The sequence below is a fragment of the Vitis riparia genome, chromosome 13, assembly GCF_004353265.1.
Source record: "Vitis riparia cultivar Riparia Gloire de Montpellier isolate 1030 chromosome 13, EGFV_Vit.rip_1.0, whole genome shotgun sequence".
NCBI classification, from domain to species: Eukaryota; Viridiplantae; Streptophyta; class Magnoliopsida; order Vitales; family Vitaceae; genus Vitis; species Vitis riparia.
In genome coordinates, this window is record NC_048443.1 from 11817002 (window position 1) to 11835224 (window position 18223).

General features: G+C 32.2%; 1 protein-coding gene across 11 annotated transcripts in view; it reads left to right on the forward strand.

Annotated features, from left to right (window-relative positions):
• Positions 1 to 13594: 13594 nt before the first annotated feature.
• LOC117928910 overlaps positions 13595 to 18223 on the forward strand; it is a 42006-nt gene continuing 37377 nt past the window's right edge. For 8 of the 11 annotated variants that reach the window (XR_004653672.1, XM_034849020.1, XM_034849021.1 and 5 more), the window contains exons 1-4: positions 13595 to 13757; positions 15239 to 15312; positions 15500 to 17249; positions 17343 to 17547. Coding sequence is in view for 10 of the 11 variants with exons in the window: in XM_034849020.1 (XP_034704911.1) it covers positions 15253 to 15312; positions 15500 to 17249; positions 17343 to 17547 (2015 nt within the window). In the remaining variant the exon portion in view is untranslated. Of the gene's footprint in view, positions 13758 to 13837; positions 13968 to 15238; positions 15313 to 15499; positions 17250 to 17342; positions 17548 to 18223 lie in introns of those variants that run through there. The other 3 variants (XM_034849026.1, XM_034849025.1, XM_034849017.1) reach the window with 2 other exon arrangements.

An 18223-nucleotide genomic window follows, 5' to 3' on the forward strand; every position in this document is an offset into this window, starting at 1 on the left:
TAATTTTCCCCATTTTAAAAATAAAAATAAAAAGTAAGTGGCGACTCCATACAATACCGTTCCTCACCGGGGGCGGGTTTTTCAAAACTAGAAAACTTAACTTTTTCATTCTTTCTTTTCTTTTAAAAGTGAGTCGCGTCGGTCCGGTGGATTGGGTGAGGGTCCACAATCTTCTTCATTTTATTCTTCTTCTTTTCACCATCCCAAACACATCTAAATATATGCTTGACATTAAGAAAACAAACCAAGAGTGTAGGAAAATATAGCTTAACTTCAAAAGTTTGGTTATAACGTTATTCACCTCATCATTTTCATCATTTATCACAAATGTAGCAAGTCATAAAACCTCATATCAAACACCCTCCTTTATTGTACTAATGTTTTCAGCAAGTGAGAATAAAATAAGTGCATTAGGTTGAAGAGGGTAAAGGATGACCACTAATATATCATAACCTTCAACGGAAATCTTTGAATATCTTAAATAAGTTTCATATGCAACTATGTTCCCTAGAGTTTCAAGACCTAATTTGCATTTATATACCTGTAAAAACATAAATTGTAATTCTTAGTCTTTCATTTTAGTTATTTTATGTATTGTTTTTATAAATTTAAGGAAAAGCCGTATATACTTGAGTTAGTGGAGAAGCTTTCTGAGTCCCTTGTGTTGATGGATTCTCCACATGAGCACTATGGTGAGTCTTCCCTTGTATTTTTTCATGTTGCAACAATTGTTTCCTTATCTTTGTGTTGTTTACTTCAGAGTAGGGTGTGAAGAGTTTTTTTTTTTTTTTTTTTTTAGATTTCAAACTAATAATCTCCTTTTCCAAGTTCCTTACTTTCTCCCTTAACATCTTTTGACATTCCTCTTTTTCAGGAGTTTTTGTGGGGGTTTTGGTGTGTTGAAGAATTGTTTGGTCTTTTTTTCTCCCACATTTTCCTTTAATCGGTCTAAGATGCTCTAGTGTACCTAATGCTAAAGTGAGGATATCCTTTTAACCAACACATGTAATCCACATTTCCTCAATAACCTTGACAAACTCATTTTCCAAAAAATATAAAATGCTTCAAGAGTTATATTAAACAAAGAACAAATGAAATTGACTAAAATTGAGTATAGGTTTGACAACTTACAATATTTTCTGCTACAGGCCTCGTGACATCATCATATTCACCTTTTTTCAATCTTTTTAGTTTCCATAAGATCCATCTATCAATAGGTTTCCTTGAACCTATCTTTCGTATCTATTAAAAAACAAAAAAAAATAAAGTAAATAAACTTTACAAAAGTAAATTCCCAACAAAATAAAATAAACTAATTCAACTTACCAATTCTTCTGAAGTGCTGCATATCCTTTCCTACTCAATGAATATAGATATGTTCTACCCTCTTTTCTTTTTTCTTTTTTAATTTAAATCGAAACTCTACTAATAGCCTATTAGCCACTAATTTTCTTCAATCTTCAATTGGAATGTAATTATATTCGATTGGTGATTATAAAAGGTGCTTAGGCTAATCCTTATAAGGAATGATATACTTTTTCGTTAATGTGTGTTTGAATGATCTAAAGGTAGTCCCAATGGATGATATGATGTTGTATTTGTTATTCTTATCAACCAAGAATGAACCCTAGAATATAAGAAGACCTTGATTATTCAATAAGCATGTAAGGTTTACACAAAATATAGGAAATAATTTCATTAGATTACTATATACCTTAACACAATCCCATAATTTCTCCTTTAATTCAACAGGTACTACCCTCCAATCGGTATGATATACTTTCACCATTGTTCATGCTAGCACACCCAAGTATGTTACAAGTTGTACATATCCCTTACCTACTACCTAACCATCATCATTATATTGAATATCAATCTTCACTCATTCACTTCTCTTTTTAACAATTTTAGGTTTTAAAGTTGGACCTCTTAACCTTTTTGGTGAAGTAATCTTCTTTTTTCTTCCCTTTCATACATCTACAGGACAATTAAAGGAATATGATCAATCTCATAATACATACCTTACATTCAAAAGTAAAACATCATATTTTAGTAGTTTACCTATCCTTTGTCTCTTAGTAGAGACATCTGTAAAGAAGTATCACTTTTCTTCCAAGTTCCCAAATGATAAAGAATTATGTAATAATAAACAATACTTGAAAATGTATCTCAACTAAATATAAAGAAATCAGTTACAAATTTTTTTTAGAAGTAGGAATTAATCGATGTTGTACAAACTTTGCAGTACATGAAAAATCTTAAATCTTGACGGTAAAATGCACATCAAATTAATAGGAAAATCTATTGCTAAACCTCAACAACATATCATCAAGTGTTAAAAGGAGAATTTGTTGCTAAACCTCAATAACAACATATCATTGAATTTTAAGAAAATTACCACTATTTATCTCATAAAAAAAAAACCACATTCTGTCATTATGACTTGGCTAAATTACATCTATTTGAGTCATTATTATTATAAGGTTGTAGTTGGAATGCAAGCTTATAGTTGGGATGTAATACTTAGAAAATGAAGTTTAAGAGTGCGGGTTGAGGATGCATTGCAAGGTGTTTGATTTTCCTACTATTTATCATATAAGCATTGAGCAAATGTAATGACATGTGGTTGCCTTGCCTTTAATGATTCTGGAATACATGGCTTCACTTATGCAACATTAAGGATGAGGTAATGTCAGTAATAGTTAACAATCACAAACCAAAGACGAAGTTCATTGAAGCTAAATAAATTGAAGAAAGTGTTCTCTAATTTGACATAAAGTCATAAATCCATTACTAAATTAACATTAATGAAAATTTATTCTAATTTTCTAGATCTAATGTTATTCAATTACACAAAATTTTGTAACTTTGACCAATTATTTCTTAAAAACTTTTGTTATCTATCATAAGCAAGTGACCTAAAGAAAAAGAAGCACCAAGAAAATAAAATTTAAGGTATTCATAAACCGTTTTGGTTGGAAATAAGAATATTCAACAATTAATTAAAAGTCATTCTTGCATTGTTGGATGATTCCTTATGAGAATCAACTTCATGTAGGCTAGTTTGTTATTATGTTTACATTTAGTTCATTATATGTAATTTATTAATGTTTCAAACTGGTTCATTATGGCTTGGTGGATTCAATCCATCTTCCAATAAAACCTTTTACTTTGTTTTACATAGTTTGTAGCTCAACACTTTGATTTAAAGTTTTTAATTAAAGTCCATGAAACCTTCAATAGGATTACCCCTTAAATCATTTCAAATTTGAATCAATATGAAATAGGTGAGTGATGGTTTTATCTTGTTAAATATGAAATTGAACTTACAATGCCAACAGATAAGCAACATTTATTTAACTACTTATCAATTAAGCTCAAATAAAAGTTCAAACTAATAAATATATATGAAATATGATAGAAGTTACATTTATTTAGAATGACTTAGCAAGTATATAATAGGAAAAATATATTTAACATGAATAAAATAAAAACATAACATTGTTGAGCATCACATTATATATTAACAATAACTCAAAAATCACACTAAACACTTAGCAATCAACAAAGCATAAAAAAAAAAAAAAAAAAAAAAAATTTAAGCATGCCTGATGTTCAATCCAAATCCTCTCATAATCAATATGCATACAAATTTTATCATAATCTTCAATTTCATCAAAAGACTTAATATTAGGTATCCTGTTCGCAAATAGGTGATGCTTCATACAATTGTCAACCATCTTGTCATCACCCTCTTTGTTGAATTACTCCATTTTTGGCCTTGATAATACAATAGACCATCTTGGATCAACTTGGTATTGTACGTAAAATACTTGTTGGGCTTGCATTGCCAAAATGAAAGGATTTGATTTATGTCTTATCTTGCCCAGAGCAACTAATATAAACACAAGCTCATGAACTTTGACACCATTCTCGCTATCATTCCAATCATACTTAAAAACACAAATATTAAACATGTTATAATCAAGGTCCCATATCTCTGTGACAACCTCATAAAAACACGTCACCAAGCATATGATTCTTATCTTTGGCACTTACAATATGCATGGTCGATGCCACAATGTTGACACCTCTATTTAAACCCTTGGTTCTTTTTTTCCTCTTGTTTGTTTGTTTTCTTCTCATCCCAAGTTACATTTCACTTGTGTTCTTTTTACAATGGACTGGAAAATTAGAACCATTATTACATACAAATGTAGTTTTGAGGAATATTTGTTTTATTTTTACAATAGGCTGGAAAATTTGGATCATTATTACGTAGCAATACAATTTTGAGGAAGATATATTTTTAAAATAATTATATAAATGGAGGTACCAAAATCTAAAACTTTTTCTTTGATTGAAATTGCATGATATACATTTTGTGTACTTCTAAATTTTAACTGAAATGTACAAGATCTGTAACAATCTTATGAAATTTTATGTTTGCCCATTCATCATTATGAAATGTACAAAATTTACTTCATTCATATAAAAAGGTGCATCAAATTACAATGCACTTTGATGGTAGACAAGAGAACTTTTATTTTCCTTCTTTTTTTTATTGATGGTTTTTTTCTTTTCATAAATGGTTTTTTTTTCCTCTTTCTCTCTCACACACATATTTTCGTAGGAATTCACTCACAACCATATCATTTACCTAAGGTTTCATTGTAATGGTTTGCACTATGATTTCATGTAAAAGTAATGGATAAATTGAGTGCATTAAGGTTAGGCTAGTCTGTGTTCTCTAATGTTATGTTGAAATTGATAGAGAATTCTACTTTCTCATAAATATTTTTACATTAAGACTGATCCTAATTTGTATTAGTGGGATTTCATATGGGTCCTATTTAAAAAACAAAGACATCATTTCAACAGATAACCCAACAAATAATCTAGATAATCTCATAAATGTTTCAAATCCATTCTAAAAAGACCATAAATATATACTAGGTTTAAATGTACTCTTGTATGATTTAGTTGGACTCCCTTTGCTGCATTGGGACATTAAATCCTAATGAAAAACTATCCATTTACTCAATAACATACGCACCCTCATTTTTCATCACAGTAGCATTGTCATCTTACGAATTATTTTGAGGTATAAAGTTTGCTAGCTTTTCTAGAAGCTTGGATTAAAGAAAATCCCAAATCAATTGTCAAATAAAGAAAGGAAATCGAATTGCTTCACGCATCTATTCTATTTGTAACCCTGTTTTCTACAACAAAACCAGTTTCATCATTTTCTAATCATAGCCTTTTTGTGGTTGTAGAATTCAATTGATTTTAGTGTTGTAATTTTTATTCATATGGACAACACTTTGAAAGGTTGGTTGAAGATCGTTTATGTGATTTTTGCATTCTGCACTACTTTCTCTCTAGGTGCAATAAAATGTATTACTTTAGATTTTCTTTTACAATTTGATGATAGGGTTGTCTTTATTTTGACTTGTGATGCTTGTGCTTGATAGCTTTATATTAATTTGATGATGGATTCTTCATATTGTAGAGACTTGATGTGATTTTTTTATATGTATTCACATTTTCTTTAAAGTGAACGAATTTATTATAACAAAGTTCATGGAAAAAAAAAACAAAAAAAATACAAAATATGAAGTACAAAGATAATGTAATTTATGTGTATATGTTTATTTGACCTTTTTAGATTTGTGATGTGATCGATTTATTTTCATTCATAGATTTATTTAATATTGTTATATTTTCAAGTCTTTGTTTGAAATTATTAATATGATTGGATGAACCATGGAGTAATCTTTTTGCCTTATTGGAATGGTTTAGTTTTTAATTATTATCTCTCACTTCCATTCTTTGGTTGTTGCAGTTAATGTTGAGTTCATGAACTATAAATCATATTGAAGTCATGAAAGTAGTTGAGAACCAAGTTTAATTAAAGTGGCAAATAGAGTTAATTGAGATAGATCAACAAATAATAAGTACATAGGTTTTGAATCTATTTTCTAGTGGTCAAATTATTGTTAAAAAACAATATGATGCTTGATATTAGGTGAATTTCTATTGGTTTTTATTGTGTATTTCATAGAAAAAGTGTTTGTTGTATAAGAAAAGTATATTTTCAACCATTTCAGACACTGTTCTTCTTGACTATATATGTGATTTTTAGCACATACAAAGACTCTTTAGATGTTTCTACAATAATATTAGATTCATCTTAAAAATCTAATCTTCTTGATACTCTACAAATTATAACAAATGGTCATCAATACAAGGAAAAATGACAAAGAGCTTTGTGGTTTGATTAAATCTTACATATTTTATTCTAACATAACAACATCTTGGATACATATTTAAACATAGAATAGTTAATTTCAACAAATTTACATTTTGGGTTTTTTCTCATTAGTAGACTTCTACATCATATGATATTAGATTTTGGTCAATATAGAAGTGAGGAATTAAAGAACCTTGAAAACTCCACCTTATGAACCATATTTTCAGTTTTATGAAATCTCATCTCATATATATAATCTTTTGTTTTTTTGTTTTTGTTTTTGTTTTTTTTTTTTTTTTTCTGTTGAATTGTTACAACAATTATCTCAAGCTCACTTCTAAACCTGAAGATATGTGACGGAAACACTATCAGAGAACAAACACTATTACTTCAATTTCTATTTTATTTTTCTAATTATTTCTTCAAGAAGTTTCCATGGGTTTTCCACTTGGCTTTAATTTGATTCATGTTCTTGAACCTTGAGCAAGTATTCTTTGCATAACCCGAGCTCAAGATCAAATAAATTGTTATCGACATTTAAGTCAAACTATAAACAACCTGATGTTAGTGGTTTCTAGTATATTATGAGATCAAAGCTTCCTTACGACACCGAGGACTTAGATAAGAGAGAATTAAAATTAGCTACTTTATATCCATACTGTTTATGCATAAATATAAAACAAGTTCATTATCTTAAGAACACAATTAATAAAATTTGATATACCATTTTTATTTCTTCTCTTATTGTCCAAATGAATTACAATGGTGCTTGTAAAAAGTGCCAAAGTTTCCTAAAATAATTAAGGATGACATTTTTTTAAGTTCCAATGTTTCTTAAAATACTATAATGAAAATTTTCATAATTATTATGGTTACAATAATAAATAGAATAAAAGTAAGTCATGTTACATTATTTAATAAATGTCATAAAAAATGAAGAAATAAAATTTTAAACCTTATAAACTATATATATTTGCATGGAATAAATATATGATTCAATAAATTTTTATAAAAAATATTTCTACTTTTCACAAAATTTTCCATGGTGGCCTATTGTCTTATAATTTTCTTTTAAGTTGTTTGTAAATGGGATTGAGTCCATATAGAATTAAAGGGGGGAAATGAGAAGTAAGATTTTCAACATTTACTAATATAAACTTAATTAATTTATAAATGAGATCACATTAACTTATAAATTATTTGGTTTAGATAACTTTTACTAGCCTTGACATAAGAATATTTTAACTATATATATAGACTTATAATTTTTCTATCAAGGTTGTATTATTATAAATTAAAGAAAATTTTAGCAAATTTCATATATGTCATTATTGTTTTTAACTAAGTCTTATATGTCATAGTTGTCATTTAAATAAAAAATATTAACGTATAGTGTCTTAATTCAAGATAATATATGTCAATAATGACCATTTTCTTGTAGTGTACGACGATGTGGCGGTTGATGAGAAAAAAAGGTGCAATCACGACAATGTGTTGAGTGGATGTGTCAGCATAAGGGTTTTGGTGGAAATAAGGAAGAGAGAAAAAAAATTAGAAAAAAGAAAAAAAATAAAAAAGGAAAAAACAAAAAGGACAAAAAGATGATGGAGAAGCAAGTGAGGTGGTTGTTTTAGGTATAATGAGAACATTTTTTTTTTTTTAGCTTTTTTAAATGGGTAGTAGGAATGGAATCCAATGTGATACTTATGAAAAGAAGGTAAATTAGTTTCTTTTTTTGTCGCAAACTTGTTCTCGTCAAGAAACTACCACCATATGTTTCCTTTAGGGCCCATTTTTCTTATATCAAAGAAGGTTGGTGTTGTGTGTGAAGTTTGGAGAAGAGTGAAACATTAACAATAAAGCATTCTCATTCAATTCACAAACAATTCATTAGATTATAAACATCAATTAGAAACTAGTCTTTGACACTATTTGATGTCATTCAAAACTCAAGCAGACTCAAAATAAACAAAAGCGTCTTTGGCTAAGACATAACCAAAGGATAAGAAAATAAACAAAAGAAGACGAATGAAAAATAATAAAAACAAAAATTATTGAAGGAGTTATCCGCTAGAACTGCCAACTGATTCATGCCCAATTGGTGTATCAGCTGATTCATGTCTAGCTGGTGCTCCTTGATGGAGGGAGTAATTAACAAAATTTATAACCTATTACACCATGAACTAGGGTAGCAAAGAAAAAGCTACTATAGCATAGCGGCTCTAGGATCGTTCACTGGGAAGGGTTTTCAAACTGAAAATGATACCAATTCAAAGTGAATTGCTGTTGTTTCATTGCAAGGTTAGTTTAAGAAATAAAACACAAACTTTGGTTGAAAAAGGTTTAGATTTAGACTAACGGCACAACAAGTAATGGAAATTACTTATGAAGAAAAACATTCCTTGGAGATTTAGGTTCACAGGGGAGGTTCTTCATACCAAAACATAGCTCCGATCAGTTGGTTCATTTCCTCGCATTAGAGAATTAACATAAAGTCAATTCTCTAACCGGTGCTGTACAAATGCATCCCTCAATTGGATTTCAGCTCTAATTCTCTCTCACTGATGCAACTTGCAATGGTTCGAGCCTCTCACTTAGCCTTTACCATTTAAGGTGATCTTTAACCTTGGACTTCCTTTCTCAAGCTCGCAAGAGATAACTAATGGATGTCTCCTTAGAGTCCAAAAGCTTACCAAGTGTTGACAATTCTAGAAAATCCTACCTTTAAGTCACCTCCCAGAGGCTCGCAAGGGGTAAACTAGTGCATCTCCATGGATAGAGATCACTTGCCTTACCAAGTGTTGGCCTAGGTGACTCCAATGCGTTTTAAGTTAACTAAAAATATAGAAACCATTTACGGGACACACTTTCTCTTCATTCATAGCTGAAACCACAAAGCTACTAATTCTTGCACTTGGAACCTTTCCCAACAACCTTAACTCCAAGGAACTAAAAGGTTTAGTTACTCATTCTCTGGGGAAACTTCCTCAGAGAGTGCATAACTAAGTAAATGAAAAATACAATCAAAGTGAGAAGGTAAGGTAGAGCTCAAGCTCTCGATTTTACTTTCTTTCAAACTTTTACAAAAGGTTCGTCACCCTGAGAACAGGCTCTCCGGGCTCTATTTATATGAATATTACATTAATAGTTATTACATGGATATTTAGCCTTTTTCCTAACTTAAAAGCTAAGGAATCCTATAATTAGTGGCTTACAAGGAGAGTTTGGGGATTTAAACAACAAAAATCTAAAGAAAAATATCTCAAAGTGTCGGTTACAAATATCGGGAAGCACTAAGGACCATTTCGCAGGTGAAAACGTGGTCTGCGGAATTTCGCAGACGCATAAAAAGGGCTGCGAAATTACTTCACAGCAAATGGCTGATTTCACAACGCTGCGAAGTGGTCTTTCAGCTTGCGGTGATCGGCTTCCAACTTGTCGTGAAACTTCAGGGGGAATTCCACAGCACTATGCAAAAAGGCTACGAAATCATTTCGCAACAAAAGGGTGATTTCGCAACGCTGTGCAAAATTCTTCCTTCAGCTTGGAGTGATCGACTTCCAATGGCTATAACTCCTTCATTTCAACTCTGAATTGTGCACCGTTTGAAGCATTGGATTGTTGACTTCCTAAGCTTTAAAATGACATATAGCATGCATAAATTGGACTTCAGGAAGTGCTCCAAAAGTGGCTGACATGACTGTCATCAAGAATGCTTCATGGCAGATTTCTCTTTGCTTCCCCTCATTGCATTCCGGATTTGCTTATGGCAAAGGACTTCAAAGCTTTGGTTCTTCATACTTTTGCTCTTTTCATTGCTTTGCCAAGGATTCCAAATAACTCTCCTCAATCTCATATTGCTTTGGTGATCAAAAAGCTATCAAAACACCAAAACTTAACACAATTTGATTAGAATTGATTGCAAGGGTCTTTAACATGTTAATTGGGTTAAAAGGCAATAACTACTACTCAAAAGTGTTTAAAATGATTAATTACAAGCTATCAAATAGCACTTTTTGAGTAGTAATCACCAACCCCTGTGGATACACCTCGTTAACTTTCACTTACCACTTTTTTCCCAGTAGTGGAAAATGGAAAGATTAGATCGGAACCGACCCTATAAATGTGGGCCTGATTGTGGGGGGTTTGGTCTTTACTACTAAACAAAATGGAAGATTTCAAGGCACGTTAGCTCTTTACTCCTAATACCTTTTTAGATTGTACATGTACTATGAGGGCTAGTGGAGTTGTTTCTGGCTTGACAATTTAGATTAGAAACATAAACAAGCCATTTTTGTTTCTTCCTCACCCTCAACTTTTTAGGCCTCATCAATTCTATAGGATGTGAGCATGGGTAAGCAACTACAAAACTTAGATGTCTTTTTCCCTTTTTATAAAAAAAGTCAAAAGACCTTTCAGCTCCTGTCCGACATCCCAAGCAGTGCAATGATGTAAGGGGGTGCTAAAAAGTATTCTACATAATTATGGCATAGTATTGGGAAAAAATTTCTCTCTTCTTGAGGTTAGTGCAAGAATAAGGCAATTCGACCAAGGAAACTTTGACCAAGGGAGGTGATTAGTCTCCTTATGAGGGAGATTGTGCACCAAAGTAGTGAATTCCAATTGTGCACTTGCATCGCCTAGTTTTCCTTGCGCCCTTGAGTGCGCAATTTAGATAGCCCATCAAAGGTATGCATTAGATTGCACTCCTCCAAATGCATCATTCAAATTATTTGCCCTAAGTGTATGAGTTAAACCACACTTCCAATGTGTGCATTTGCCACTATGCATTGTAGGTGTGGAATCCCATCCTCATAAGAGGATCAATCTCTCTTTGTTTTGAAAGATGACATAACGCAAACATAGCCAAAAAGAAACGTGCACTTGGCTTTTGCAAAGAGTGTGGAGATAAACAATTTTTGGAAAATAGAAGATTTTTACAGGCAAAATATTAGTAATAGACAAAAAAAAAAGTAGGGAAAGTGAAAAATACTATATATATATATATATGTGTGTGTGTGTGTGTATGTGTATATGTATATATATTAAGAGAGAGAGAAAAAAAGGAAACAAAATCTCTTATTCATCACATTTCCACTATTGACACAAAAGTAATGTTTGAAAAATGAGTTTGAGGTGGCTTGTGGGTTGAGGCATTTGGACAACAGATGGCATGAGATACCAATTTGAATCAAGTTCCTTAACTATCATACTATCCAAAAACATCATCCCACTATAGTGAAACATGCTTATAATGGTGGATTAAACAAACGGAAAAAGAAAAAGAAATTAAATAATAAGAGTAAAATATGAGCAGCTAAAGAAACAAATAGGATGGAGAATTGGTGAGATACACTTGTAGAGCTACAAAAACAATAGATGCATACCAAAAAAGATACCTCTAGCATTGTTAATGCAAAAGCTCCCCAACAACAACACAAGATTTTTGGTCCAACGGTATTTTCCTTGTTTAAAACAAGATCTAGAAATAATGTTTCAATAAGGTTTTATAAGAATAAAATTTTAAACTAGAGTAGCGGTTGAAACTCTTAACTCTTGAATTAAAAATACAAAAAAAAAAAAAAAAACTAACAGCCATATAGTGGTTAGGTCATCTCCATAAGAATCATTCGATTAACAATGTTGGAGGTAGGAGTCTTGGGGGTGTGCGTACTCATTTGGAGAAATAAATTAATAAAATTTTAATTTCAAGAGAAGGGGGATCTTCCAATGCACCAAACACTTGAGAGCAATCTAAGTCTTGTTAAGCATTTTAGTGCAATACAAGTCTCATTTTTCCAAACTTTGGAAGTGTTGTTTCCTTTGTCTTCCTAACTTTTGAGTTGTGAGTATTTGTCTAGCATAACTAGTTAAGTATGTGAGAGGACTGACTTAGCAACATGAAGTGGCTTCACTTGTCTAAGTGTTGCACATGAGTTTGGGAAATGCCCAAGTTTGTGACACTAAGGTAATAAGAATTTGTTTATTCCAATATAAAAAGTTAAAACTATTCAATTTTAGAATTCTAAACAAATGCCCAAAGAAAGAATCTAGTGTTATTATTGAAATAAAGAAATATGTCCACTAATCAATTACGTTATGAGTTAATAAATTAAAATATAATATAGAATTTTACATAATTCATCACTACATTCTAATGAGTAAACAATACCTTATTTGCGTTAGATTCACAATATGCTATTGGTTTGCTAACTATGTGAGAAAACTGACTTATAAATTATATACTTTGCTATTTTCTTTAATTGATTATATAAGAATAATACATGAACTTAATAAGTATTGTGTATTTTCAAAATGAAATAAACTTAAACTTAAAAAATAGTGGTAACTTTTATATAAGATACATGAATTATGAATTTTAAAAATTGAAATATAGTAAAATCCCTATAAAGTAATACTCATAGGACCATAATAAATTATTATTTTAATGAAGTTGTTAATTTATCGATAAATGAAAATATATAATTTAGAGAGTATTATGTTCTACTGCAATACTTGTACAAAAAAAAAAACATATTAAAGATAATGTATAGATTGCAAAAAATTAAAAATAAGATTGAGTTCAATCCAGGTATAAAAAAAGGCAATTAACTTCATATACAAATTTTAAGAAAGAGTTGAATCGATAAAATAAACATTCTAAAAAGTTACTTCGTATTATAAATTTTTGTTTATTATTTTTTATATACTTCATTAATTATTAACTTATATTTCCATGGGATTTATAAAAAAAGTTATTATCTTATATATTTAGTGAGGTTATTAATTTAATACACTGGTTCAAGTTAAGATCAAATGATTTTATTATTTAAATAAGATTATTAATTTCTCAAATATTTATTAATTAAGGTTTTCCTGTATAATTTTTTTTTTGTTATGTCAAATTTAAAAATTTTGAAACTAATTTTTGTAAGATATAAGGTAATTTAATAATTTTTATAAAAAAATATTCTATTCTTATAAAAATTTATAATTCTAAAAACAAAAACGAATTAAGCTAAATATTTTGAAAAGTTACTTTTCACATTCAAATTTGTATTTAAAAACCTTTGGAAGGTGGACTAAAAAGTACTTGAGAATTGTTTAGTATATATGTAAAGGCCAAGGCACGTGGGAAATGAATGATTAAATAATTAAGAAAGATAAGGATAAGAGCTCTATCCATACCGATCATATCATATACTGACTGACTAAAAGGCAAACAAATAGCTTAATTTTCCAATATTTCCGAAATGCCGTTTCACACCATTGGACTTTACTGTCATCCGTAACCGAAAAGGTAATTCTAATTTCTACTTTTAAAAGGCACGACTATCACACGCACGCACATCGTGGGGTTGCGAACAGAGGATGCCGCCCAACTCTTTTCTTTGATTGGTTGATTCATGAGCTAGGGTTTCGAGTCTTGCAGAACAAGAAGAAGAAGACGACGACCACCAAGCAGCTGCCCAATCCCTCCATTGCTCCACTAATCGGACTACACGTATGTGAGCCTTTTTCTTTTCTTTTACCCCCCTTCTTCATTGGCCGATATTTCGCGAAACTGTTGATTCCGGCGAGGTCTCGGCCGATATTTGCCTGTTTCGGGCGGTCTGAGTGCCTTTCCGCGGCTGTCCTTAGAGGTTTCGGCTGGAATGTCACATTACCGGCCGAAATTCTCTTGGTCTAGGCTGCCAAAGTGCCTGATTATGAGGTGCTGTGATTTTGGTTATGTTGAGCATGAGATTTATTTATTTGAAGGCAATTTCTGTAGTGAAATAAAAAAATTATGCATTGGAGCATCTAGATTTCATGAAGAACTTTGGAGAATGTATTGTAATAGATGAACTACAAGACAAAAAAGAGTGAAAATCATGTTTAAGAAAATGTAATTGATGGACTGACAAAAATGACGAAGATGGTTTGTTTGAACATCATGTTTATTGAACTAGCAGTGTCGTTAGACATATTCACTAACTAAATTTGTTGCCAATTTGTATTTTATATGAAAAATACTATTTGTTTTAATTGTTAGGAATGGTTGGAACAATCTGAATACTTTGAAATATGGTCCAAAGAAAAGAATGTCAGAAATTCTTTTCCCTTTTGGTCTTTTCAATTATCGTTTTATGTGTTGGTTTGGAATCTGTTTTCCTAATTTTGATGCTGCTTTTTAAAAAATTCATTTATGATTTTGTGAAAGGGTCCTCCCCTTCCCAGTCTTGGATTTTAATTTTCATAAAATTCGTTTGATGAGTGAGTAAGAAGGAAAGGCTCATGGAGGTTTGATAAGCAGCTCTGCCAAATATTCAATATCGTTATTGACTAAGGTTCATGTTGGATCTTTTAGCCATGAAAAGGAGTGAAACATTTGCGTCTTTTGTTGGGGATCTTGCTTCCTCGAGTTGTACTCAGTGTTTGTTATAGTTTGCTATAAGATTTTTATAATCTTTTTCAACACTCCAACTTTTATGGCTTCTTTTTCATGAGTTTCTTCTGTTGTCTTGATAAGATTTGTGTACATTGTAGAAGGATATTTCTTCCTTCTTGATTATTTTTAATTAGTAGAAAAGGCCTACTGTCATTTTGATCAAGAAAAGGGGCATTTTGAGTCTCATTTTAGATGCATTCTAAAGAATTATGGAAGTCAGGGATAATTTTAGTCATGCATTTTTAATAATGATCTGTCCTGTATCACCAAAGCAGCTTACTGGAATTATATTCACACTATGCTTGAATGGGCCATAATTAATGTGTTCATTCATATGTGTCCCTATTGTATACAATTTTACCATTTTTTTCCACATCAATAAAATCCCTTGCATAAGTTATTTACAATGTACTTCATAGTTTTCATAATTCCACTTAAGCTATAGGCTTGAAAATTTGCTGGATTTATTGTCTTGATTAAGTTATTTCTCGACTCTCTATTCATTTTTATTAATTAATTAATTATATTATTATGGTTCTATGCTTCTAAATCAGCTCACCAACAGCACATGGTAGAAACTCGAGAGTTCTTTGATGCTTTCCCAGCAAACCAACACAAGGATGACCAAGTGAGCATATCTCGACATTTTTTCTTCTGCTTTTATGCATATTTTCATAAACATAGTTCACCCAAAGTCCGAGTAATGCCATTTTGTCTTATGTTTGTATCTATTTTCTGGAGCAAAATACTTTCTGATGTTGCATTAATGTTCTTTTTGTAAAATTTCACCTCTGGACGTGTATTTCTTTTAATAGGGTACGGCTCCTCCCCGAGCCACTGATCCTGGTTGGGCCCATGGAATTATGGTAAATGGGGGTCGGCAAAAGATCAAGTGCAAATATTGTCATAAGGTTATCCTTGGGGGTGGAATTTCCAGATTAAAGCAACATTTAGCTGGTGAAAGGGGAAACGTAGCTCCATGTGAGGAAGTACCTGAAGATGTCAAAGTTCAAATTCAACAACATTTAGGTTTTAAAGTTCTAGAAAAGCTAAAGAGGCAGAAAGGGTTAAAGAGTAGCAAGAACTCCTTGGTGCCCTACTATCAGGATAGGGAGGGAGGGGCTGATGATGTACAGAGGAGCCCTAAAGCAGCCTCAGCAAGGGGCATTAGCCGGAAAAGAAGGGGAAAAGAGATTGATGAAGGAACCTCCTACAAGAAAAAGAGGCACAAGAAACAACTTTTTCCAACTGCTACTTCTGTTGCTCAAGTTTCTATACACAATAGTTTTGCTTCCCAAGAGAGCATGGATCAAGCCGATATGGCCGTTGCAAGATTTATGTATGAGGCTGGTGTACCATTTAGTGCTGCAAATTCTTATTATTTTCAACAGATGGCTGATGCTATTGCTGCTGTTGGCCCTGGTTATAAGATGCCTTCTTGTCACTCTTTGAGGGGTAAATTGTTGAACAGAAGTGTTCAGGATGTAGAGGGGCTATGTGAGGAGTTGAGAAGATCTTGGGAGGTGACTGGTTGTTCGGTCATGGTTGATAGGTGTACTGATAGAACTGGTCATACTGTTTTAAACTTTTATGTTTATTGCCCGAAGGGCACTGTCTTCCTCAGATCTGTCTATGCATCAGACATTGCAAACTCTACAGAGGCCCTCTTGAGTTTATTTGTTAGTGTTGTTGAAGAGGTGGGGCCTAAGAATATAGTCAATTTTGTGACAGATACAACACCCACTTATAAAGCTGCAGGAAAGCTCTTAATGGGCCGATATAAAACCTTCTTCTGGAGTGCTTGTGGAGCTCATTGTATTGACTTAATGCTTGAGGAAGTTGGAAAAAGAGATGAAGTGAAAGAATTGTTAGCTAAGGCTAAAAGAATTACTCAGTTCATATATAACAATACTTGGGTCCTCAATTTAACGAGGAAGAGGACAGGCGGAAGAGATATTGTTCAGCTTGCAATTACAAGGTTTGCATCCAATTTTCTGACATTGCAAAGCATTGTATCTTTTAAGGAGGCACTCCATCAGATGTTTACAAGTGCCACTTGGATGCAGTCAGCTTTCTCTAAGCAAAGGGCTGGGGTTGAGGTGGCAGAAATAATTGTGGATCCAACTTTCTGGTCCATGTGTGACCGAGCTCTTAAGGTCTCAAAGCCCCTACTTGCTGTCTTACACCTTATTGACTGTGAAGAGAGGCCTTCTGTAGGATATATTTATGATGCAATGGAAAAAGCAAAGAAAAGTATCATTCTGGCATTTGACGATAAAGAATCTGATTATTCTCCATATTTAAAGATTATTGATTGTATTTGGAAAGAGGAATTCCATAGTCCACTTCATGCAGCTGCCTACTATCTCAACCCATCCATTTTTTATAACCCCAGTTTCTCCACTAACAAAGTCATCCAAAAAGGCTTACTTGATTGCATCGAGTCCTTGGAGCCTAACTTATCTACCCAGGTCATGATTACGAGCCACATAAATTACTATGAGGAAGCTGTGGGAGATTTTAGTCGGCCTGTTGCATTACGTGGTCGAGAGTCATTAGCCCCAGGTTAGCATCCATTTGTTTTGATGTTTCAACTTTCAGGTTTAAATTCATTAATTGCATGTAAGTCAGTATTAATTTGTCTTTTCTGTTTTACAGCTACGTGGTGGTCACTTTATGCAGCTGATTATCCAGATCTGCAACGCCTAGCTGTCCGGATATTAAGTCAAACCTGCAGTGTTACCCGATGTGAGACAAGTTGGAGCATGTCTGAACGTGTCCATTCAAAGCAGAGGAACCGGTTGGAGCATCAGCGGTTGAGCGACCTCATTTTTGTTCACTATAACTTGCGCCTTCAAGAGAAGTAAGTTTATCTCACACGAATTAGAAGTATATTTACCTGACCAAAGAGCAGAATGCTTAGCTTCTTTCATACTGCGGTGCCATTCCTTGGATTGGGCTCATGCTTTTGGTCCAAGCCAAGTTAGATGGTTCCTGTTTCCTACATTTTACATTTAGGTAATGAAAAATTTATGAATTGGAATATTTTCGGTAGATCAAGTCATTGAATGAATCCCAGTTTCATTAATTGAAATAATATGTAGAATAGCTACAGAATAAAAAAATGGTGCTGGTTGATTGGACGTTTTCCTTTTAATCAAAAGCTGCCTCCAGTTGTGCTGTTTGAAGCTCATCTGTTACTGGAACTCTTCTTTTCTTTCTGGAAAGAGTAGAAAATGTAACTTCTAGAATTAGTTATTCATCTTGCATAATATGGATTTCTTGCATATTAGACTCCAATAGTATACATATTATATGTTCTGTGGGAAATGGTGATAGTTGTGCAGCTGGAATTTGCTACACAATTTTTTCCCCATTATTTGTACTCTATACCTTTGTGGTTTTTCCATTTTATATCCTATCTATCATTCTCTGCCTCCTCATTCTATCTTTGCCTTTTTCTCTCACTTTCCTCATCTCTCTTCTGTGCTTCTTTACTTATGATTGAGAGGCTTGTAAGACTGATTTGTGCTCTGTGG